Raw genomic sequence first — 22,210 nt, 5'->3', positions numbered from 1 at the left:
GGGGTCTCCTTACTCAGGTCCTGTGTCCCGCTGTCCTGAGAAGACGAAATATGTTGTCTGAGTTGGGAAACCGGCTGCACGTGGGCGCTGTGACACCTAGGAGCTGCGGCAGAGCTGGAGCTGCGGCGTGCAGTGAGGGACCAAGATGGCCGCCGAGATCAGGAGAGAGATCTCGGAGGCTGCGAGAAGCGCCAGGACCGGGGGGCGGCGCCGCCGATGACGCGCAGGGGTGGGCGGAGCCTATCGGCAGCGACCAGGCCGAAGCCGGGGACTAAATTTGCGGCCTTGGCCCGGCGCGCGGCCGCAAAGTGCCGAAAAATGGAGAGAATCTGCGGCTTCAGCCCACCGATGTGCCGCTAGTTAGGAGCCCTCCGGACCGCAAAACCGGTGACCCCCCCCCCCCATGAGACACTTACCCCGAGGAGGTGAGAGGTGCCTTGGAATGGCAGGGACGGACGGTGCAGGGGTTGGCAAGCCTCTATCCACCAGCCCCAGACAGGGAGGTGGAGAGGAACCGTCCACCACCTGAATCACGCATAGGCATTGGCGATGCAGTGTGGTCTGCACGGACGCCACGGGAATAGAGCCTCTGTACAGCCGAGGGTAAAACCTGGTGGACAGGGCAGATGTTCGGCAATAAAAAGCCTGGCTGCAGAGGAGGATACTGGAGGAAAACACCAGTGCTCATCTGTATAAAGTGGGGAGATCGGCGCCCTTTTAGGGAAAAGACCGTCGCCCAAAAAAGGTCAGCTCAGGCAGTGGCTCCCACGTCGCAGGAGAGGATACGGTGAGGTGAAACTCCCGTGCTCGCCTGTTGCTGGTTCGGGGGAGATCGGACCTTGAAAGAATCCGTCGCCCCCTTCGTCCGGAATAGGAGAGTTAAAAGGAAAAAATCCGTGAGAATAAAAATCAGTGTGCCTCCTACGGACACTAAGCTTGAACTGGGTCTCTGGAAGCCAGCATGAGGGTGTATACTGCAGGGGAGGAGCTAACCTTTTTTTGTCAGCCTCCTAGTGGCAGCAGCATAATCCATGGTCCTGTGTCCCCCAATGAGGCGAAGGAGAAAAGTCAATTAGAATTGATTTTATTTTTATAGCCCCCAGTATATTCGACAGCATTACAGTTTAGAGGGGCCACAGGATCTGGCTTGGAATGAACAACCTTTTTGGGGGTTAATATTTCAGCCTGGTGACTGGCAGAGAGGACTGAGCTTTTTTGGCAAGGAAGTCCATTTAGATGAGTTCATGCTCTACTAAGACTCACATTACTAGGAGCCATGGTTAGGGGCAGTTTTACAGACCTTGACTGCTATGGAATCATACCGTACCAGATTTTATAATCCTGCTTTATTACTGAAGTATTCTGCTCTGCATTGCAAGCAAATAATCACAGGCTAAGAAAAGCCTTAAAGGGGTCGTCCAGACTTGGCGGGGGGGGGGGGGGGGGATGTAGGTTTTAAGTCTGCAGACATGTGAATGTTCACAGTGCACACAGTCAGGAATCTACGGTGCCAGGCACGTGACTAAATATGTGATTGGACACGTTTAGTCGGAATATGGCTGGAAGTAAGCAAATGATCGCGCCGATCCTGCAGAATGCTGACCGCACGCACTGAGGATTTACAAGTCTGCAGATACAGATTACAGACTTGAGCCCCAAACCTGGACAGACCTTTTAACGATACTACAGAACCATATACAGGCTGTAATGTAACATGATGCCTTCAGAACACAGGCTTAATCTCTCCATTTGACAGATTAAAGGAGGTTCTGCAGCACTTCTTGATTAAGCATCAGGCGGATACTGCTGAACAGCAGATGGGTCAGATAAGCCCAACAGGCATCATCAAGATCACAGGTAGATTCAACACAGTGGGGTACCCATACCAAAGTCCTTCTTTTCAACTCTTAGCTCATTAATCACTGGATTTATCTGGGGAAACTAAGCCTAGACTTAAACTGTACCCTACAAAGGCCCAAAAAGCAAGGCAGGGCGGTGCTACCAGACTACTTTTTATACTACCTAGTGGGACAGCTTAGGGCAATTGACTCGTGGATGCCAGATACTCCCGTGACTCAATCACTTGGCACAAGCGGCGGGGACGAACTGTTTATTGGGATTTCTGGAGACAGATAAACCAAACATTCCAAGGATGTTAACTCTCCTTAAGGTACCTTCACACTGAACGATATCGCTAGCGATCCGTGACGTTGCAGCGTCCTGGCTAGCGATATCGTTCAGTTTGACACGCAGCAGCGATCAGGATCCTGCTTTGATGTCGTTGGTCGCTGCAGAAAGTCCAGAACTTTGTTTCGTCGCTGGACTCCCTGCAGACATCGCTGAATCGGCGTGTGTGACGCCGATTCAGCGATGTCTTCACTGGTAACCAGGGTAAACATCGGGTTACTAAGCGCAGGGCTGTGCTTAGTAACCCGATGTTTACCCTGGTTACCAACGTAAAAGTAAAAAAAAACGCTTCATACTTACCTTCTGCTGTCTGTCCCCGGCGCTCTGCTTCTCTGCACTGTGAGCACAGCGGCCAGAAAGCACAGAAGTGATGTCACCGCTCCGCTTTCCGGCCGCTGTGCTCACAGCCAGTACAGAGAAGCACAGCGCCGAGGACAGACAGCGGAAGGTAAGTATGTAATGTTTGTTTTTTTTACTTTTACGATGGTAACCAGGGTAAACATCGGGTTACTAAGCGCGGCCCTGCGCTTAGTAACCCGATGTTTACCCTGGTTACCGGCATCGTTGGTCGCTGGAGAGCGGTCTGTGTGACAGCTCTCCAGCGACCAAACAGCGACGCTGCAGCGATCGACATAGTTGTCGGTATCGCTGCAGCGTCGCTTAGTGTGACGGTACCTGTAAGCTTGCCCACACAATCTGGAGACAAGCTAAGAGAGTAGTATATTTCACGGAGGTTGTGGTAGAGATGCCTCCCAGGCACAACACATACTTCCCTTCTCTAGAAGAACATCCCTCTGCTTTCTGGAGCTCCAGAAATGTATTGAAAGTAAAAGACTTTTTTAATCAAAATATTCTAATGTCTTTTGAACAGAGACTCAGTACACAGTTCCAAGGGCCCAAATCTTCAGGTTACTACAACTTAGGTCAGCGATCCAATCCCACATAGGTACAGGCACGCAGATATTGTCTCTCCCTCTGATCGGCATACTTCAATCACAGGGACCACAAGGTCTTATCATGGACTCTACTCCTTTGGTGGTTAAGGGAAAATGGCAACTCTTGATTCCTAACATTCAGGAGGAGGACTGGGAGGAGATGCCGAGTCCTCAGTCAAGGCTTCCTCATCAGCCAACAACAAAATGGCCCAATTCTATATAATCCATCAAGCATATCTTAGACCAGCTAAAATAGCAAAAATGGGTCGTTCTCAGACCTTGGAATGTCCAAGATGTCATGAGTTGGAGGCTGACTTCATACACGATGTGGAGGTGTCCAGTAATACATTCTGGCAGGAAGTTACCACCTTTTTGTCATCCCTAAGAGCAGCACCAGTTCCCCTGGATCCCTTGGTGTGCCTGTTTGGGGATGTGGAAGATAATTGGGACAATTATATTAAAATATTTCTCAGATGCTATTTTTGGCCAGGAAATTAATTGCTGAGATGGATGGGTAGTTTACACCCAACATTGAGATCCTGGGTAGAACTTGTCAATTCAGCGATTCCATAGGAAAACACTATCAAAATAAAGGGTGCCCTGGGAAATTTTATAAGATATGGGACTTCTGGAACTTAACACCGTCACTATCTAACAAGTGCCTAAGAATATTGATGTGGAGGGGATGTGCCCAAACCACATTTAGAGGTGCGTCTTTTTCCAGCAGAAACGTTAATTTTTAGTAATTATGTAAATAGTTATTGGGCATCGATCTTTAAGTTTTGCGGTCAACATTATATGCGATCCAGTAAATGTTTACCGAGATTTAAAGTCAGAATGTGTGATTAGGTGTATGTGAAATATATAACCACACTAACATTGCTGGACGATTAATGACCAGACATGGGAATGAACACTGCCAAGTCATACATTTTTGCTTTTAATTTTGTAAACCAGTATAAGGCTATGTGCACACATTGCGGACTGGTGTGCGGATTTTTCTGCACTGGTTTTGCAAAATCCGCAGGTAAACCTCACTGCAGATTACCTGCGGTTTTTGTGCGGATTCCTATTGAGGAGCAGGTGTAAACCGCTGCGGAATCCGCACAAGGAATTGACATGCTGTACAAAAATACAGCATTTCCGCACGTTTTTTTTTTCCGCAGCATGTGCACTGCGGATTGTTTTCCATACAGTTACACTGTACAACGCATAGAAGACAGCTGCAGATCCGCGGCAAAATCCGCAACGTGTGCACATAGCCAAAAGTGTACTCCTGTTTATGGACATGGGAAATGTGTTTCTTCTTATGTATATTTTCAATAAATGAAGTTTAAAAAAAAAATACAATATGTAACAGGTAGATGCCTGAGCAACTGCCCCACCGCATGCAGCAGCACCTCTCAAACCAGTAATAAACAGCTGCGCATCCCTTTGAATGTAAAAAAAGGAAAAATATTGGTGTTAACAGGTTAGATAGACAATCTGGAGTATTGAAGAAAATTAGATGGCAGAGAACCAGTGTTCTCACCATAAGCACAAAGCCTTTTATAGGACTAATCTTCAGTGAAGATGTAGAGTCTGTGGGTCCTTTAGTGTACAAGGACAGACCGATAACCTTTCCACACATTGATCCTAAAAATAAATACAAATTATATAAATACACATGAATGAGCAGTTAAGAGTTTTATTGGCATTTTACAATGAACATTAGTTAAAAAAAAGATAAACTGTTACATACATATTCAGAGTTATACGTTAAAACATACTGTAAATCTATATTGCTATACACCAAAATACAAAAAGAAAAAAAAATAAAAGAAAATAAAAAAGACATACTTTGAGTACTTCATAACAGAAAGATCTGGATATTTACAGAAGTAAATTCCGTTACGTAGCAACGAGTTCTCATGCCAGCAATTTGCTAGATAAAATGGATCCTTCTGCAAGAAGGAGGACAAACGATTGATAGGAACCTCGATCCCGAGATGTGGAATGTTCAGGAGAGTTGGCACAAACTGGTGAAGAGGTAAGTCATGCTACATGTACTGTGCATAGTCACTCCTTTATGTGGGGCATCCAGCAAGAGTAGGGTTAATGCAACACTGCAGGGACTGCAAACCTATTTATACAGGGGAAGGGGCACATGAAAGAATTAAAGCAGTGCAGTTGTGGATGCGATGCCCCTTCCTAGATGGCATTTATAAAGCACGACAGGCGACAACCTATCCGACCACCGTTCCATTCCTGCCCGACTTATCCGGAGATCTTCTTCAAGGCCAATCTGTACGGATACATTCACAAATCCAGTATTGCTGCATAGCTTGAGCTCAAGAACTTCTATTTACAAGTAATTTTGCTTTTTGTTTGTTTTTTAAAGCAAGAAATACTATATTGATTTGGAAACTTCCACTGAACAGCGATTGCTGCCCCCAATTTTTTTTTTAACAATTTGCTTGCACCCCATATAAACTTTACTATATTCCCTTGTGAATGTAAGGGGAAATTGTAACAAAAAGCCAAATAGAAGATATAAGGTTGATGCTGCTTTTGCAGAACGGTCTGTTACAACTTCCATTTGCAGAGAGAAGAGACGCCAGGTATTTACAGGACAGTCACCGAGTATAAATACCCTGTCCACATGATACGAGAGCGCGAAGGACCTGAAGGCTTCATCTAGAAAGTTCAAGCCTTATATGTAGGTCACAGCGCTGCTAACAGATTGGGGGCAGGGAGGTGGATCTTATCCCCTGGCAACTGTAACAGAACACGATCCTTTAAGATTCCAAGCGGCGTGAAGAGAGGGTTCCTGATCTATAGTTAGCCGTCACTGGATAGGACTTGTAACTTCAGTCTCCTCATACTGAGGCGGGGAGTCCACGACATTGGATACGGCTTGCTGCTCTGGTTGCTGATCTGGCTCCTCTTCAGGTCCCTCGTGCTCGGTGATGTTCTCTAGTTTTGGGCCAGTTGTAGAGGCGCCAACCTCATTGCTGGGTTTAGCCATCTTGATGGCTTCTTCATAGGCTGGTGGGAGCTCCAGAGCATATAGGCTATAAGCTGGGGGCGACAGGGCGCTTCTCTCAGGGTCGCCAAAAGCAAACATGTGAGGGTACTGCACCGAGCTGTATGCTGCGAAGAGACAGAAAGGCAAGTGTTAAATGAGAACACCGTTACAGGCCACCTGACTAAGCCGTGGTAATGGCCACTATGTACAGTGAGAAAAATGCAATATCTGCTGCAAAGTTATAGTCTTCTCCCCAGAAATTGGACATGGAGAAACTCTACAAGTCGCCCCCCACGTCCAGGGGGTCTCACAAGGGTGCGGTACACCCAGTCGCTTCAGTAATTGTACCGCTCAGAGTTCAGTAGCAAGTCAGAGGGGGCAGGACATTATGGCTACACAGCTTGCATTGGACAGTGCTAAATATTAAAGATCTGGCACTGGTAACCTTACACTGGCAGTAATCGGTTGGTACATCCAGCTAGGTGTAAAAAAGGAACCTGTCAAATCCCCCAAATTGACATTACAATTCAGAGCCCTAATCCTGAATCAAACTCAACTATCCGATAGCCCAGATAGTAGATCTTATGTGCCCCATTTTTATTGCAGTCCTTGACATTTCTTAATGACCTCAGACTAGTTCAGTAGAGCAGTGGTCCACAACTCCAGGTCTCGAGGGCCGCCAACAGTGCAGGTTTTCAGGATTTCCTTAGAATTGCACAGGGGTTGGAATCATCACCTGTGCAGATGATCACATTACCACCGATGCAATACTAAAGAAATCCTGAAAACCTGCACTGTTGGCGGCCCTCGAGACCTGGAGTTGGGGACCCCTGCAGTAGAGCATTGCTTTCCCTCCCCCCGGGCATGGTCAAGGTCTTCCTCAATCAATCTACAGAAATGATTTGGCGAGTGAGAAGGATGTGACCATCACAGCTAAGGCTGAATATCTGAAGCGACGTCCTGCCGGACTAGTCTCAGTAATTAACAACTGCAGGGGACGGCAGTGCAAGTTATTTTAAAGGTTCTTGTCATGATAATCATGCATTGTAAACTGGCTGCTGATCACCTGACGAATGGGCCTGTTCGTTGGGTGAAATTATCTTTTCATTTGCACAAAAAAAGAATTCTCAGCAGCGCATCGACGGGACTCATGCTGCTGAGAACAGTGGCAGCCTGGGTGTATTTAACGATCTTTACAGAGTGAATTTGCAGTATGCTCAGCCTGTGTAAACAGGATATTAAACTAATGCTGATGAGCAAACAAGTTTAGTGTGGCAGGTGATAACGACCCCTGGGGCCCATCACAACTACTTTTTGCACAGACTTAATTAGTAAGTGGGATTAATGCTCTAAATGGTAAAGGAAGGAGGTGGGTTTGTGAGGCTTGTGAAGGGGGATCACCAATTACCCAAGTCAAGCCTTAGGGTACCGTCACACTAACATTTCGATCGCTACGACGGTACGATTCGTGACGTTCCAGCGATATCGTTACGATATCGCTGTGTCTGACACGCAGCAGCGATCAGGGATCCTGCTGAGAATCGTACGTCGTAGCAGATCGTTTAGAACTTTCTTTCATCGCTGATCTCCCGCTGTCATCGCTAGATCGGTGTGTGTGACACCGATCTAGCGATCTAGCAATGCGATCCAGCGATGCGTTCACTTGTAACCAGGGTAAACATCGGGTAACTAAGCGCAGGACCGCGCTTAGTTACCCGATGTTTACCCTGGTTACAAGCGTTAAACTAAAAAAAAAACAAACAGCACATACTTACATTCTGGTGTCCGTCAGGTCCCTTGCCGTCTGCTTCCCGCACTGTGACTGCCGGCCGTAAAGTGAAAGCAGAGCACAGCGGCTGTGCTTTCACTTTCACTTTACGGCCGGCAGTCACTGAGTGCGGGAAGCAGAGACTGCAAGGGACGTGACGGACACCAGATGTAAGTATGTGCTGTTTGTTTTTTTTAGTTTAACGCTTGTAACCAGGGTAAACATCGGGTAACTAAGCGCGGTCCTGCGCTTAGTTACCCGATGTTTACCCTGGTTACCCAGGGACCTCGGCATCGTTGGTCGCTGGAGAGCTGTCTGTGTGACAGCTCCCCAGCGACCACACTACGATTTACCTACGATCACGGCCAGGTCATATCGCTGGTCGTGATCGTAGGTAAATCGTATAGTGTGACGGTACCCATACACCATTAAAGCCCCCGTCACACATAGCGAGATCGCTGCTGAGTCACAAGTTGTGACACAACAGCGATCTCAGTAGCGATCTCGCTATGTGTGACATGTAGCAGCGATCAGGCCCCTGCTGTGAGATCGCTGGTCGTGTCGGAATGGCCTGGGCCATTTTTTGATCGTTGAGGTCCCGCTGGGTTGCACACATCGCTGTGTTTGACACCTTACCAACGACCTCGCTCACAGGACGTCCCATTGAATCATCATGAAATAGCATCGTTCTACAGGTCGCTACAGTTCACCGCATCGCTGCTGCGTCGTTGGGGAGATCGCACTGTGTGACATCTCACCAGCGACCACATAGCGACGCTTGAGCGATCCCTGACAGGTCGTATCGTTGTCGGAATCGCTCAAGCGTCGCTATGTGTGACGGGGCCTTAACTGTCCACGTGAGGCATTTGCTTATGGCACCACATATCAAGCCTATAAGAGCATAAAACCTGCAGGGATGTCAGCAGCTTTATGCAGAATATTCTCTTATGTACTCAGCAATCGTATGACCTTGTGCTCATTGTCTACTTACAAGTCACCGTGCTGTGGATGGTGCTGTCGTTATCTATGGCGATCACGGTCACTTCGTAGGGATGATTTGGCAGGGTCTGCACGGGCGGTTTCTTCTTCTTACAGCAGAACTTGATGCAGCTGGCAGTGGTCCCGCAAAGCAAGAGCAGAAATATGGTGACCAGGATCAGCCTGGGGAAGAGAAAGAAAGAGGCTTGAGTCTACATAAACACAGACAGAAAAATGCTTCCCTCCGCCTCTGCTGATAATTAAAGGCTTTGCAAAAGGCACCAGATACAAAAGCATAATGAAAAGTCAGTGGACCAGTCCCAATTCATACTTGGCACCAAAGGAAAAAAAACAAATGCAAACTTCCAATTACAGGACATCAGAAAAACAAAAAAAAAAGTTCCAGGATTTACTTGAATGCTAAAATAAATATTACTGTTCCCTTTATTTTTAGGCCTGAGGGTACTAGATGGTATTGGAGATTAGGGTTAGTAAGGCCGAAAAAAGACATTTGTCCATCCAGTTCAGCCTATATTCCATCATAATAAATCCCCAGATCTACATCCTGACTAATCTGTAGTGATTTCAGATTCCAATTGTTAGCAAACCTCCTAATAAAGGGCTGTTGTGGGTTTTTTCCTTTCCCATATGTGGGCCACAACAGTGGGATTAGTCCTAGGACAGGCCATCAGTATTAGATCATGGGTGGCCCGACTCTTGGCATCTGGATGAAGCAGCCACAGCGCTCCAGTAAGCAGCATGTCCCCTTCATGGTTGACATTTTGCAGCAGCCCTGAAAATACATCTGACGCTCCATCCAACGCAAGTAAATGGAACGGCGCTGCAGAACCAGGAACTACGAAATGTACAGCGCTGTGCCCAGAAAGCAATGATAACACCGCGCCTGCACTCAGTCGGCTGATGGTGGGGGCACGGCGTGTTAGACACCGACAGATCTGATATCACTAGATGTCTACAGATCAAAGTCCTGGAGAACATCTTAAAGACTATTTGCAAATTTGCTTAATTTTTTTTTAGTCAATAAAAGGAAAAAAAAAAAGGAAAAAAAAAAAGGTAGACATTGCCTTTAAGTCTCTACTATATTTAGTTCTATAGAACAAGTCAATACGGAACACGATTTCCACCATTTCCTCCACACGCCGCTACGATAAATGAGAGGTTTCATGAACTAAGCGGCAGGGATTTCCTATGGTCGATATCTGCGGGGACAGAACAAAGCCCCCTGACAACCGCAGTCAGCCTTGGTCAGAGTTCAGCAACCAGATGGATAACTTCCTCATTAGGGTCACTCCAGAACACCATCGCCCCCATAGCTTTAATCTTACAGTTACTTGAAATAACCCTTCACAGTCATCTTTGTTTTCCCTGGGACAATTACCAGCAACAGCTGCAAACATAGCAAAGCCTCAATATAAGCCACATAATGACCAAGATCCCCCCACAAATGATCATCCTCTACTGCACAATCTGGGGGGGCTGTGGTGTGAACCCAAAAATAGGCTCCCAGATCATTACTTATAGATGCCCCCCCAAAAAAGTGATATTGTCAGGTAGGTCCAATGGCTACTTGATCAATTTGCACTGAGGAGGGGAATAAATTGCAAAGTTATTGCCATTACAGACTGGATTACAATGATGGACCTCTACACAGCTGATCACCCAGGATGAGTTCATAATAGACGTCACAGCTCACCTCCTCCACCTGTACAATGAGACAACACCTACACAGCTGATCACACAAACCATTCATAATGTCACAGCTCACCTCCTCCCCCCTGCAAAGTAACCTTTGCCCTGATGACAGCTTGTGCCCTAAACACTGAGTCAGTCCATCGCTGCTAATGTCTGTGAACCTAACAGGAAGTAGTAGTCTTCATTCATTATGCAGTGATTAAAAAAAAAAAGATACAATTAAAAATACAATGTTGTCATTTTCACACTTCTTTAAGACTCCAACTTTCTGTGTCAGGAAATGCACACATACACTAGTAGCAATGAACAGTGACTCAATCCATTGTGCTGAAGCATCTAATAAGCATGTGAAAACATCACTGAAGAGAGGAGGAGCAGGGGAGCTGTGACATCTATTGGAATTGGTGGATCCCATGTTATTAGCTGTGTAGAGGTGTTACATGTCCTTATAAATCATGCCTCTGCTGATAGCAAGACTGCTGAAAACCCCTTAAAAGACAAGAATATGAACCTAAAAAGCCCCAGGGGACAGTGAAAATTGCAGGACTAATTTTTTATAAAAGATTGTGATAAAAGTAAAAGTACTAAAAATACATGTAAAAAAAAAAAAAAAACTTGTTTAAATGAATATGTAATTTTGAAAAGGTTTTGGCAATTATATACCTCGTTGCACAGACAACTATAGATGGCACAGATGATGGTTGGTCAGACTGGTGTATGAGAAGATTTACCAAAAAAAGGGAAATATTTGGGGATTGTTTACTTGGTCATTAAATTTACACACTAGATAGCTGCCAATAATTTGGCCAAAATTTGCAACAAATGGATGTTTGGTGCATGTTACCAGACACGTTTCCTCTTGACTGGCTTTATACTTTTGGGCCAAATAGGGATTAATTTAGCATTAATCTGAGATTTTACACACTCCCTTTTCTAGAAATGGTTTTCAAAACCTTCATGAGGTGTAAGAAAAAAAAAATGCATGCAAGACACCAATGTTTACAAATTAAAAATGATAATTGCTACTTTTTACTGTACACTTGTACGGCATAGTTACTAAACTATTCCACTATATACTGGAGGCCAAAAAGACAGTATCTGTTAGCCTCATCGGCTCATGTCTAGAGCGGAGTTTAACCAGTTTACAACACTAAAAACACGATAAATGTGGCACATGGCCGGGTTACTGCCATCACTTTTCTTGGGCCTCAACGGTCAAAAAAAAAAAAAAAAATCTGTTTTTTTTCCCTTTTATACTACAAAACTGATGAACAAGGTAAAAAAAAAAAAAAATGCGTAGAGTTTCCTGATCCAGCTCATTTAAGAGTCCAATCCTTGGGACCAGTTCTTGCATCAGTTTCCTGTCCTGACGGATCGCTGGACAGGTGAAAACGACGTCTTACCCAAGATTTTGGCACATTTTGCCTCTTAAAAAGTAGTCAGAAAAGATTGGGTTGTGAGATTAGATAGCAGATCCAGGAATATAATCTGTGCCTTTACACGGCGCAGCAGAGCTTTGGGGAACTTTTTGGTACTTTATATAGAGGGCAGGGGCAGACATCATCGGTGCAGCCATATATTGCAAAGCAGGTGGAATTATGCATAATGATGACCTCTTGAGCCATATATTGTTTTTTGCACAGGTGCCCTTTTCCATCTGTGTTCACCAGTGATCGAGGGGGGTAATAAAGAGAAACCCTTCTCCATCAAAGACTGAATACAATCCAAGCGCAGGTTAAAAAAAAAAAAAAAAATGAAGGATTCATTGCAACCATCACAAGTCACTGGGACCATCACAAGATGCACACGAGGGTCATTATTCTCATATGATCCGCCGCCCAAGCTCTCAGGACACATGGTGAAGTCTATTTTTGTACCAGCTTTTAATGCCAGTGGGGTCAGAAAACAAACGTCGGCCTCAATTTCACCGCAGCGAAGAGAAGCCGCTTTCAGCGACTAACAGATGGCACAAAAAGTGCAAATACTACGAATACCCGGAAAAGCTGCTAAGCAAACAGCGCAGGTTTTATAAAAAATTAACACCGCCAGTCCATTCATTACGTGGGGGGAAGGGAGGAACGCAAGGCTAAATTCTATATTCTACACTTTCCATGTTTGATGCAGAGTTTCACTCAAGATACTGCTCCCCGTTATCAGCCATTTGATACTGGAAAGAGGGACAAAAACCAAAGTCCTGTAAAAAAAAAGTCTGCACGCCGCATTCACACTTTAGTTCAGAAAACATCAGGATGCCAATGTGTTACATAATTTGTACAGGAGTCACTTTTATAGGCAGCGTACAGAAGGGTTAGTCCTAGATTAACTATAAAACGGGTCATCAAAAAGGAAAGGAAAAAAAAAAATATCATAAAAAAAGGCTTGATACTCACCACACATACCAGAGGTTGACCCAGTTTGTGCTTTGAGAACAATCGCTGAAAGAAAAATAAAATATACAAATGTTAAAAAATAAATACATCTAATGATTCAAGAAAACAAAACAAAAAATAAGTAAATAAAGATACAAACACTCGGGGCGTGGCCTAGCAGGCGATGTGAACAGACGTGCAACAGAGCTCTCCCGCTTCATTATCTCTGTATTAACCCCTTAGAGGCGCCGCCGAGCGCAAATCATACTCTCAGGAGTGCACATAGTCTCGGGGAGCGAGGTGTGACCCGAAGGAACGGAATCTTATCTGAGGATGACACGCAGGAGACAGAAGGAGCTGACAGCTGCGGGAAGCTCACAGGCCCAAGATGGCGCTGAGACTGCAGAGGAGGCGGCGAGGGCAAGCGCTGCTTATCAGAGGAAGATGGATGTGATTGCTAAGTTGGAGCGATTTGCCAGGTCAGAGGAGGCTGTAAATCTACAGTCAGAGGCTGGAAGTGTGGAGTCTGGAGCAGCTGGTGCCCCCGGAGATCAGCAGGAAGGAGGGGCTCAGCTACAGTGCAGTGGGTCAGACCAGGGATCTCCTACAAGGGCCGCAGGAGCTGTTCTGCCTGCACAGTCTGACATGCCAGAAATGGAGGAGCCGACTCTGAAGGACATATTTTCAGTGGTGATGTACTGTAAGTCTGCCCTGGGGGCTCTAAACCTACGAGCGGATGAATTAAAGGGAGAGATGGTCGCTTTAAACTCTGCTATGCGTAAAGTTGAAAAGAGAGTGGAAGAGGTGGAAGAAAGGGTTGGGAGTGCAGAAGATCGGATTGGTGAATTGTTAAACAGGGAAAAAAAGTATATTCAACGTATTGCTGATCTGGAGTTTAAGACTGATGACCTTGAAAACCGATCCCGCAGGAACAACCTAAGGATTGTGGGGGTCCCAGAAAAGGCGGAAGGGAGCAACCCCACGGCTTATATTGAGGCATGGCTAAAAAACGCTGTGGGTGGAGATGGCCTTACTAAGATGTTTGCCGTTGAAAGAGCGCACCGTGTGCCCACCAGACCCCTCCCCCCCGGCTCGGCCCCAAGAGTTATCTTGGCTAAAATTCTGAACTATCAGGACCGAGACATTTTGTTGAGGAAAGCCAGGAATTGTGATGAGCTGACCATTGATGGTAATCGGGTCTCCCTTTATCCGGATTACTCTGCGGCGGTCCAAAAGCTTCGGATGAAGTTTGGAGAGGTCAAGAGGAGGTTGCGAGACTTAGATGTCCGTTATTCAATGATTTACCCAGCAAAATTAAGGGTGGTGGCTCTGGATCGGGTGCATTTTTTCCAAAATCCAGAGGAGGCGTCACAATGGCTGGATCTCAATACTAAGCATGTCAAAACGGGGCAGACCCGCTGAAACTGATTTAAGTGCTACTGAGGCAATTGTTAACCCTTCACTGTTATGTTTGGTTTGATAGTTAACTGGTACTTATACTGTGACTTTATGGTATATTGATATCATCAGGTTGTGTTCGGCGGCGCAACGAAATTTGCATTTTGGCTATGGTGGGCGGGGGAGCTGAAGGAACGCAGAGTTTTTATCGTTAGGCTGTGAAACAGCGTTCCCAGATCTCAAATTGAGAGGGAGAGTTTATTTTGATATTCTAAGAGTAGAGAGGAGTTGGGTGGGCTTAAAGAGAGGGGAGAGATAGAGAGTTATTTCAGTTGGGAATTGGGGATGGGGGGGGGGAGGAGGAAGGGGGTGGGAGTTGGGGTTGAGACCTTAGGGAGCTTGAACTCATTCATTGTTTCTATAAGCTATAATGGGTGGGGAGGTTAAAATCCTAAGTTGGAATGTTAGGGGCCTTGCAAATGCTACTAAAAGAACAGCTATTTTCCAATATGTACTGAAACAGAGGCCTTCAGTGATATGTCTGCAGGAAACTCACCTAGTGAAGGAAAAGGTTGCTATTCTACAGAAGAGATGGGTGAGAAAGGCGTATCACTCAACGTTCTCAAATTATGCCAGAGGTGTGTCAATTTTGATACACGTTAGTGTTCCGTTTGAAGAGATTGAGGTAACCACCGATAAAGACGGCCAATTTGTGTTTTTAGTATGCAAGATATTTAACAGGTTAATTTGTATTGTGTCAATTTATATTCCACCACCATATTCCAAGAAAAAGATACAGGAGATTCTGGAAATTACGGGTAGGTGGGATGGGGTGCCCCTCCTTATAGTGGGGGATGTGAACAATATATCTAATGATCACTGGGACAAGGGTAGACATGCAGAGTTGAGAAGTGAAGGGAACTCTACTCCTTTTGGAAATTATCTAAGAGAAATAGGATGGATAGATTTGTGGCGGGTGCGTAATCCTAGGACATATGCCTACTCATGTTATTCAGCAACATACGGATCTTTATCTCGCATTGATGTGGCTTTGGGAAATGGGGGGGTGAATAATCTAATACATGAGGTGGAGTATAGGCCTAGAGTAATATCGGACCATAGCCCAGTACTGGTCTCTGTACAAATGACTGGGAAGAGTGGTCTGACGGGGTTGGGATGGAAATTTCACCCCTCCTGGCTACAGTATTTGGATATGGAACAGGTGGGAACTGAACTCGGGGAGTTTTTCAGGATAAATGAAGGGAGTGCGGGGAATCTTGTAGTGTGGGACACCATGAAGGCATACCTGAGAGGAATTTTATTCCGGGACATCTCGAGACATAAAACTAAGTCTAAAATTCAAGACAATGCAGTGATGGAGGAACTGAGGGTGGCGGAAGAGACACTGGCCTCTCAGAATTCAAGAGAAGCACAACTTCGTATGAGGGCGGCTCAGGTAGCGGTCGATGAACTCCATATGCGTAGGGCAGATAGGTTGAGAGCCTTTCAAAAGGAAACATTTTATTCTGAGGGAGAGAAGGTAGGACATTTGCTCTCGGTGGTGGTTTCTGCGCAGCGGGATTCTTCACATGTATACTCCATAAGAACAGAGGAAGGTAAAACGGTTACTCAGGGGGGGGAAATTTTAGACGTTTTTCGGAGATTTTATAGTAAATTATATTCCTCTAGGGTGGATAAAAGTCCTGAGGAAATGAATAGATATCTGAAAGAGGTTGACTTACCCAGACTAGGTAGAGAGGAAAAGGAGTGGATGGATAGACCGCTTGGGGAGGAAGAATTGAAGGCGGCTTTGGCGAATATGGCGGGGGGCAAGGCTCCGGGGACGGACGGTATCCCAGTAGAGGTTTATAAAATTCTTAATGCAGAGTTAATGCCCAAATTGGAGCGAGTGTTCTCTGAGTCGTTGGAGAGGGGAGTGCTGCCCCCATCAATGAGAGAGGCCATCGTGGTGGTTATTCCTAAAGCTGATAAAGATCCTCAACAGCCGGAGTCGTATAGACCAATTTCACTTCTAACGGCTGACATAAAGATTTTGGCGAAGGCCCTGGCGAACAGGCTGACCCAAGTGATCGATAAATTGATTCACCCAGACCAGTCTGGCTTTATGCCCAATAAATCCACGGCAATTAACTTGAGAAGGCTATTTTTAAATATGCAAATTCCTGCAGACAATGCCGGAAAAAGAGTTGTGGTGTCTTTAGATGCCCACAAGGCCTTTGATTGTGTGGAGTGGAGTTACTTGTGGTCGGTACTGGATCGCCTGGGGTTTGGTCCAAAATTCATCTCCTGGGTTAAGTTGCTGTACTCGTTCCCAATGGCAAAAATTAGAGTTAATAATAATTTGTCAGAGAGTTTCCCGCTGTTTAGGGGTACCAGACAGGGGTGTCCGCTGTCCCCGTTGCTCTTCGCTCTGGCCGTGGAGCCGTTAGCGGCTAAAATAAGAGGTGCTCAGGAGGTTAGAGGTTACATCTATGGTAGGAGGGAAGACAAAATTGCATTATATGCTGACGATATTTTGTTGTTCCTGGAGGATTCTGAAAGGTCCCTGTGCAATGCGGTTGCTTTGATTGAGGAGTTTGGTCGGTTTTCGGGTCTCACAATAAACTGGGATAAGTCTTGTATGTTGTTGATTGAGGGGGACAGTATGGGCAGTGGAGAGAGGGCGATAACCACAAAATTAAAGATTGTTCAAAAATTCAAATATTTGGGTATTCAGATTGCTCTTCCTCTAACTACCTTTGAGGAACTGAATTTAAGTCCATTAATGCAGAAAATTCGTACCAAGATTGCGGCATGGAACAAATTACATTTATCGGTGGTTGGTAGGGTGAACCTCTTAAAGATGATTGTAATGCCACAGTTGTTGTACGTGCTACATAACTCTCCCATTTGGATTACACAATGCAGATTCCGTAAGATTAGGTCTTTGTTTGGGGAATTAATATGGGGAGGAAAGAGTCCTAGGTTTAAACAGGAGATACTTCAGAGGGCCAAAACAGAGGGGGGTCTTGCACTTCCTAATCCATGGCTATACTTCTTAGCAGCACAGTGTCAACATCTCAAAGGATGGGGGGAGGAGGCAGGGAGTGTGCAAATACCTAATAGCTTGAGGTTCTTACTACAGGCAGACGTTTTGAGTGACAGTTTGGAGGGAGGACAATTCAAAAAAATGGGTTCACATGGGTGCACTATCAAATTAATTCACAGAGTATGGGAAAAAGTCAAACTCATTAGGGAAGTGAGTGGGTTCACCAGATTCTCGCCTATTTGGGACAACATTTATCTACCGGAATTTAGGCAGAGGGAGGGTTTTCACTTTTGGTCTGCAGCAGGTATTAAATGGCTGGGGCAGCTGATAAGTCAGGGCAGACTTAAAACATTTGAGGAGTTGCAGGAAGAATTTCAGTTGCCACGGTCTGAATTGTTCCAGTATAATCGTATCTCTCATGCTTATCAGGCACAGAATAAAAGGGGAGCCATAGTGGTACAGATTGATCTCATGATCGACTATATCCTTAAGAATAGCTGCACGAAGGGGGCGATTTCAGAAATATATGGGTTTCTACTTTTTTCTTTCCTGGAAAAATATCCCATCCGAGCCAAAGGGAAATGGGAAGCTGAATTGGGAATAATTGACAATGATAGATGGGAGTCGGTCCTAGAATATGTGCCCAAGATATCAATGAGTGAACCAGGCAGGCTATCACAGTTATTCGTAATCCATAGGGCCTATAGAACCCCTGACAGGTTGTTCAAGGCTGGGCTTAGGCAGAACTCGGACTGCCCTCGGTGCTCACAATCCCAGGCGGGGATATTGCATATGATGTGGCAGTGCCCTAGACTGTCCTCCTTCTGGATAGTTGTTTTAAATCGTATTGAACTGGTGTATGGATGTTCTGTCCCTAGGGTTCCACTGACTTGCATATTGGGATATGTGGAGGAAATTGTTACGGACAACATGTTTAAAATAGCTATTGCACGATTGTTATTCATTGCTAGGAAATTGATCGCCAAATTTTGGATTAGAGAGGAACCTCCAACAAGAAGAGACTTTCTTAAGCAAGCGGAGCATATACTTACTTTGGAGAAAAGTATCTACACCAAAAGGAATAAGCTGGACATCTTCCACAAGCTGTGGCAACCGTGGATGGACTTGAATTAGGATGATAAATGAGAATATAGGGAACCTAGTATTCAATGGAAATATAACGGATGTTTATTCAAATGGTTGTATGATGATGGGAAGTGGGGTGGCTCTGGCTGAGGTCTCGGGCTGGGCAGGGTGGGGGGGCTCTGGGTCGGGGGGGAAAAAGTTATCTGTAAATGTTTAATGAAACATTGCCATGAGAAATATTCTGATTGTTTATTCTTTGCGGATAATAAAAATCTATCTGATAAAAAAAAAAAAGATACAAACACTCACCCGACACAATCATGGCTGTGGCTGTGGTCAAGGCCATCATCATCATCATCTGCCAAACACAAAGTAATCTGCAAAAAGAAGAAAAAAAAAGTTTATTACAGGAGGTGAATGTCACGTAGCGCCTGGATGTTCTCGTAATCCTGTAAAAATAAACAGTCAACCTAGAGACATAGCCGACCCATGACATAATGCAGCGCTGCCAGGAAATCAGAATTCACGCAGGCACCTACAGAGCGGCTAGTCCAGACTACAGATCCCTGGAGATTATACATATACGCGTAAAATCCCATTAACAAATACACATAAAAATCACCTAGAATCCAGATGAACTCAATTTAGATCAATAATCCATAAAGAAAATCACTTTATAAATCAACCGTAACCATTGGGAAAATAAAATACTATCTAGAAGTAACCACCAATTTGGACTAAAATCCATTTATATCCAGTTTAGGGCTCATTCACACGTTTATCGCGTACAAGATGAGACACCGAGTCTATGGGGCTGGTTCACATGTCCATCTTTCTTTATAGACCAAGTGGTCCGAACCAAAACATGGAGACGCGGCTGACACTGATCCGAGTCAGGAATCAAACTATCAAACTCACCAATGCAAGTCTGAGTCAGTGTAAAAATAAAAAAAAATAAAAATAAAAAAATGCATTTGGATGCCATCCATGCTCGCTCACATTTTTCATTGATAAAACCGTAAACTTTTTTTGGGGGGCACATAGAAAAAAAACCTGATAGTGAAACCAGACACGGATGAAAATTCTCTTTAAAAATAAAAAATGAAAAAGTCAGCTTTTGCGTAAGAGAAAAATAATCTGAATTGGGTCTACTGATAATCTAGAAAACATTACAGATTCATAGTTAAAGGATTATTCCCAATATATTAAAATGTATAAATTGCTGATTGCTCGGGGGGAGGGCTGTCCACTTTTGAGATTGAGGCTCTGGAACCTATAAGAATCCGGTTATGACACGCCGTGTTTTGGTTTCTCCGATAGTCAACAAACGGAGGCGTAGTTTGAGCATGCGGATTTCCATTCCAAAACTACGATTTCGGGAGGGAGGGTCTCAGCAGTCAGACCCCCCAAGCGATCAGCAAATTCTCTCCCATTTTATGGGTGACTTCATGTTTTGAGAATAACTATCTAGACCACTCCATACAAATTCGTATGTAATCTAGAACAGTCCATACAAATTCATATGTAATCTAGAACAGTCCATACAAATTCGTATGTAATCTAGAACAGTCCATACAAATTCGTATGTAATCTAGAACAGTCCATACAAATTCGTATGTAATCTAGAACAGTCCATACAAAGTCATAAGTAATCTAGAACAGTCCATACAAATTCATATGCAATCTAGAACAGTCCATACAAATTCGTATGTAATCTGGAACAGTCCATACAAATTCATATGTAATCTAGAACAGTCCATACAAATTCGTATGTAATCTGGAACAGTCCATACAAATTCGTATGTAATCTAGAACAGTCCATACAAATTCGTATGTAATCTAGAACAGTCCATACAAATTCGTATGTAATCTAGAACAGTCCATACAAATTCATAAGTAATCTAGAACAGTCCATACAAAGTCATAATGTGGAGGGCTGTTCCCCCAAGGGCCCATGATCCTAAAAATTGAGGCTGTGGAACCCAGAAACCACACTGATCTTTTTCCATCAGTCCCACGGACTGCGAATGGAGTGGACCGCTGCACCATTCATAGTGGGGCTCTGCAGGGTCCGATCCAAAGGTTTCGGAGCCGTGATCTTAACGGGCAGACCACCAGTGAACAGCAAGTTATCACCCATCCCAAAAGATAGGAGATAATTCAATATTTTAGGAATAATCCTTAAACTGGAACCCAACAAAATAACTGAGTTATGACAGTACAAGAATAGAAAAAAAAAAAAAGCAGCAGGATAATCTGGCAAATATTACAGCTCTAGAATAATGCGATGCAACTAATCTAGAAGGGTCCAAACAGAAAAACCCAAAATAAAGTAAATAAAGCCATCATCACCCCTGTAATCCCGACCATGAGTGAGCGGGGGATAATCTGCTCCATACAGGAGGCCACAAGGGATGGGATCCGGCCTGGAAGAGGCTGAAGAAGAAAATGTATATAAAAAAAAAAATGATAAGAGAATCCGAAGTGGCAGCTGCTGCAGAACCTCTTGCAGACAGGCCCTGCCTGTCAGTCCCCCGCTATAGAGGGCCGCGGCCGGAGGCTCACACCGTGCTGGCCCCCCCATGTCCAGAGAACAAAGAAGCCCCGAGAAGAGGGGAGACGTTACCGTGACGTGCAGGCAGCCGAGCAGCAGCAGCAGCCTCCCCGACGTGTAACCTCCGCACACCGCCATGGCGTCCACCCCGGGAACACTTATTAGATGGGGGATTAACGGCTCAGCTCCAACCGCTCACACACAACGACGAGCGCTAATCCCGAGTGTGGAGGAGCCGCTGACATCACCGAGGTTTATAGTCTCACCCCCGCCCATCCTCCGAGCCCTGCCCCGCCGCCGCTCCGCCGGCGCCTCCCGGCCTCTACTACTACAGCCTGCAGCGCGGCTCACCCAGTCACATCGCAGCTTACATTCTTCTAAGGCTCATTTTAAAATGTAAACATAGATCTGATTGGTTGCTGGGGAATATGTAAACATAGATCTGATTGGATGCGGGGGGCAATGTTAAAGCTACGTTCACACTAGCGTTGCGCCGCCCTGCGTCGGCGACGCAACGCGCGACGCACGAAAAAACGTGCGCGTTTTGCGACGCGTGCGTCGTTTTTTGACCAAAATCGGACGCACAGAAAATGCAACTTGTTGCATTTTCTTGCGTCCGACGCTAGCGTCGGAAACGACGCAAGTGTCGAAAAACGCCACCCTAAAAACGCACGCGTCCCCTATGTTAAACATAGGGGCGCGTCGCCGCTGCGTCGCCGCTGCATCGCCGGCGCAACAGCGACGCACATTGGCGGAACGCCAATGTGAACGTAGCCTAACAGAGATTTAACTGGTTGCTTGATGCCATTGGTTGCTGGGGGCAACTGCTCTACTTTCTCTATGCTCTATAGTATATATAACAGATTATATATATATATACAGTGGGGCAAAAAAGTATTTAGTCAGTCAGCAATAGTGCAAGTTCCACCACTTAAAAAGATGAGAGGCGTCTGTAATTTACATCATAGGTAGACCTCAACTATGGGAGACAAACTGAGAAAAAAAAATCCAGAAAATCACATTGTCTGTTTTTTTAACAATTTATTTGCATATTATGGTGGAAAATAAGTATTTGGTCAGAAACAAACAATCAAGATTTCTGGCTCTCACAGACCTGTAACTTCTTCTTTAAGAGTCTCCTCTTTCCTCCACTCATTACCTGTAGT

The 22,210-nt window shown here is 45.1% G+C and overlaps 1 protein-coding gene across 1 annotated transcript; it reads right to left on the bottom strand.

Moving 5' to 3' along the window:
* Positions 1 to 4,793: 4,793 nt before the first annotated feature.
* On the bottom strand, positions 4,794 to 21,306 carry TMEM52 (transmembrane protein 52). Its single transcript, XM_069742467.1, has 5 exons — positions 21,117 to 21,306; positions 18,800 to 18,867; positions 12,979 to 13,023; positions 8,889 to 9,058; positions 4,794 to 6,254 (listed from the first exon to the last, which is right to left on the bottom strand). The coding sequence occupies exons 1-5, from the start codon at positions 21,180 to 21,182 to the stop codon at positions 5,950 to 5,952; spliced, it is 654 nt and encodes a 217-aa protein (XP_069598568.1). The 5' UTR covers positions 21,183 to 21,306; the 3' UTR covers positions 4,794 to 5,949.
* Positions 21,307 to 22,210: the final 904 nt, after the last annotated feature.

The sequence above is a fragment of the Ranitomeya imitator genome, chromosome 10 (assembly GCF_032444005.1).
Source record: "Ranitomeya imitator isolate aRanImi1 chromosome 10, aRanImi1.pri, whole genome shotgun sequence".
In the NCBI taxonomy this organism is placed as follows: Eukaryota; Metazoa; Chordata; class Amphibia; order Anura; family Dendrobatidae; genus Ranitomeya; species Ranitomeya imitator.
This window is presented reverse-complemented; position numbering and strand designations above follow the sequence as displayed.

What these genes read in the sequence shown, in the direction of transcription:
- TMEM52 (XM_069742467.1), bottom strand. Translation starts at nt 21,182, where the DNA reads ATGGCGGTGTGCGGAGGTTACACGTCGGGGAGGCTGCTGCTGCTGCTC. An exon ending in TCGGCTGCCTGCACGTCACG is followed by an intron (nt 18,868 to 21,116) that starts GTAACGTCTCCC and finishes TTCTTTTTGCAG; the next exon opens with ATTACTTTGTGTTTGGCAGA. An exon ending in CACAGCCATGATTGTGTCGG is followed by an intron (nt 13,024 to 18,799) that starts GTGAGTGTTTGT and finishes TTTTTCTTTCAG; the next exon opens with CGATTGTTCTCAAAGCACAA.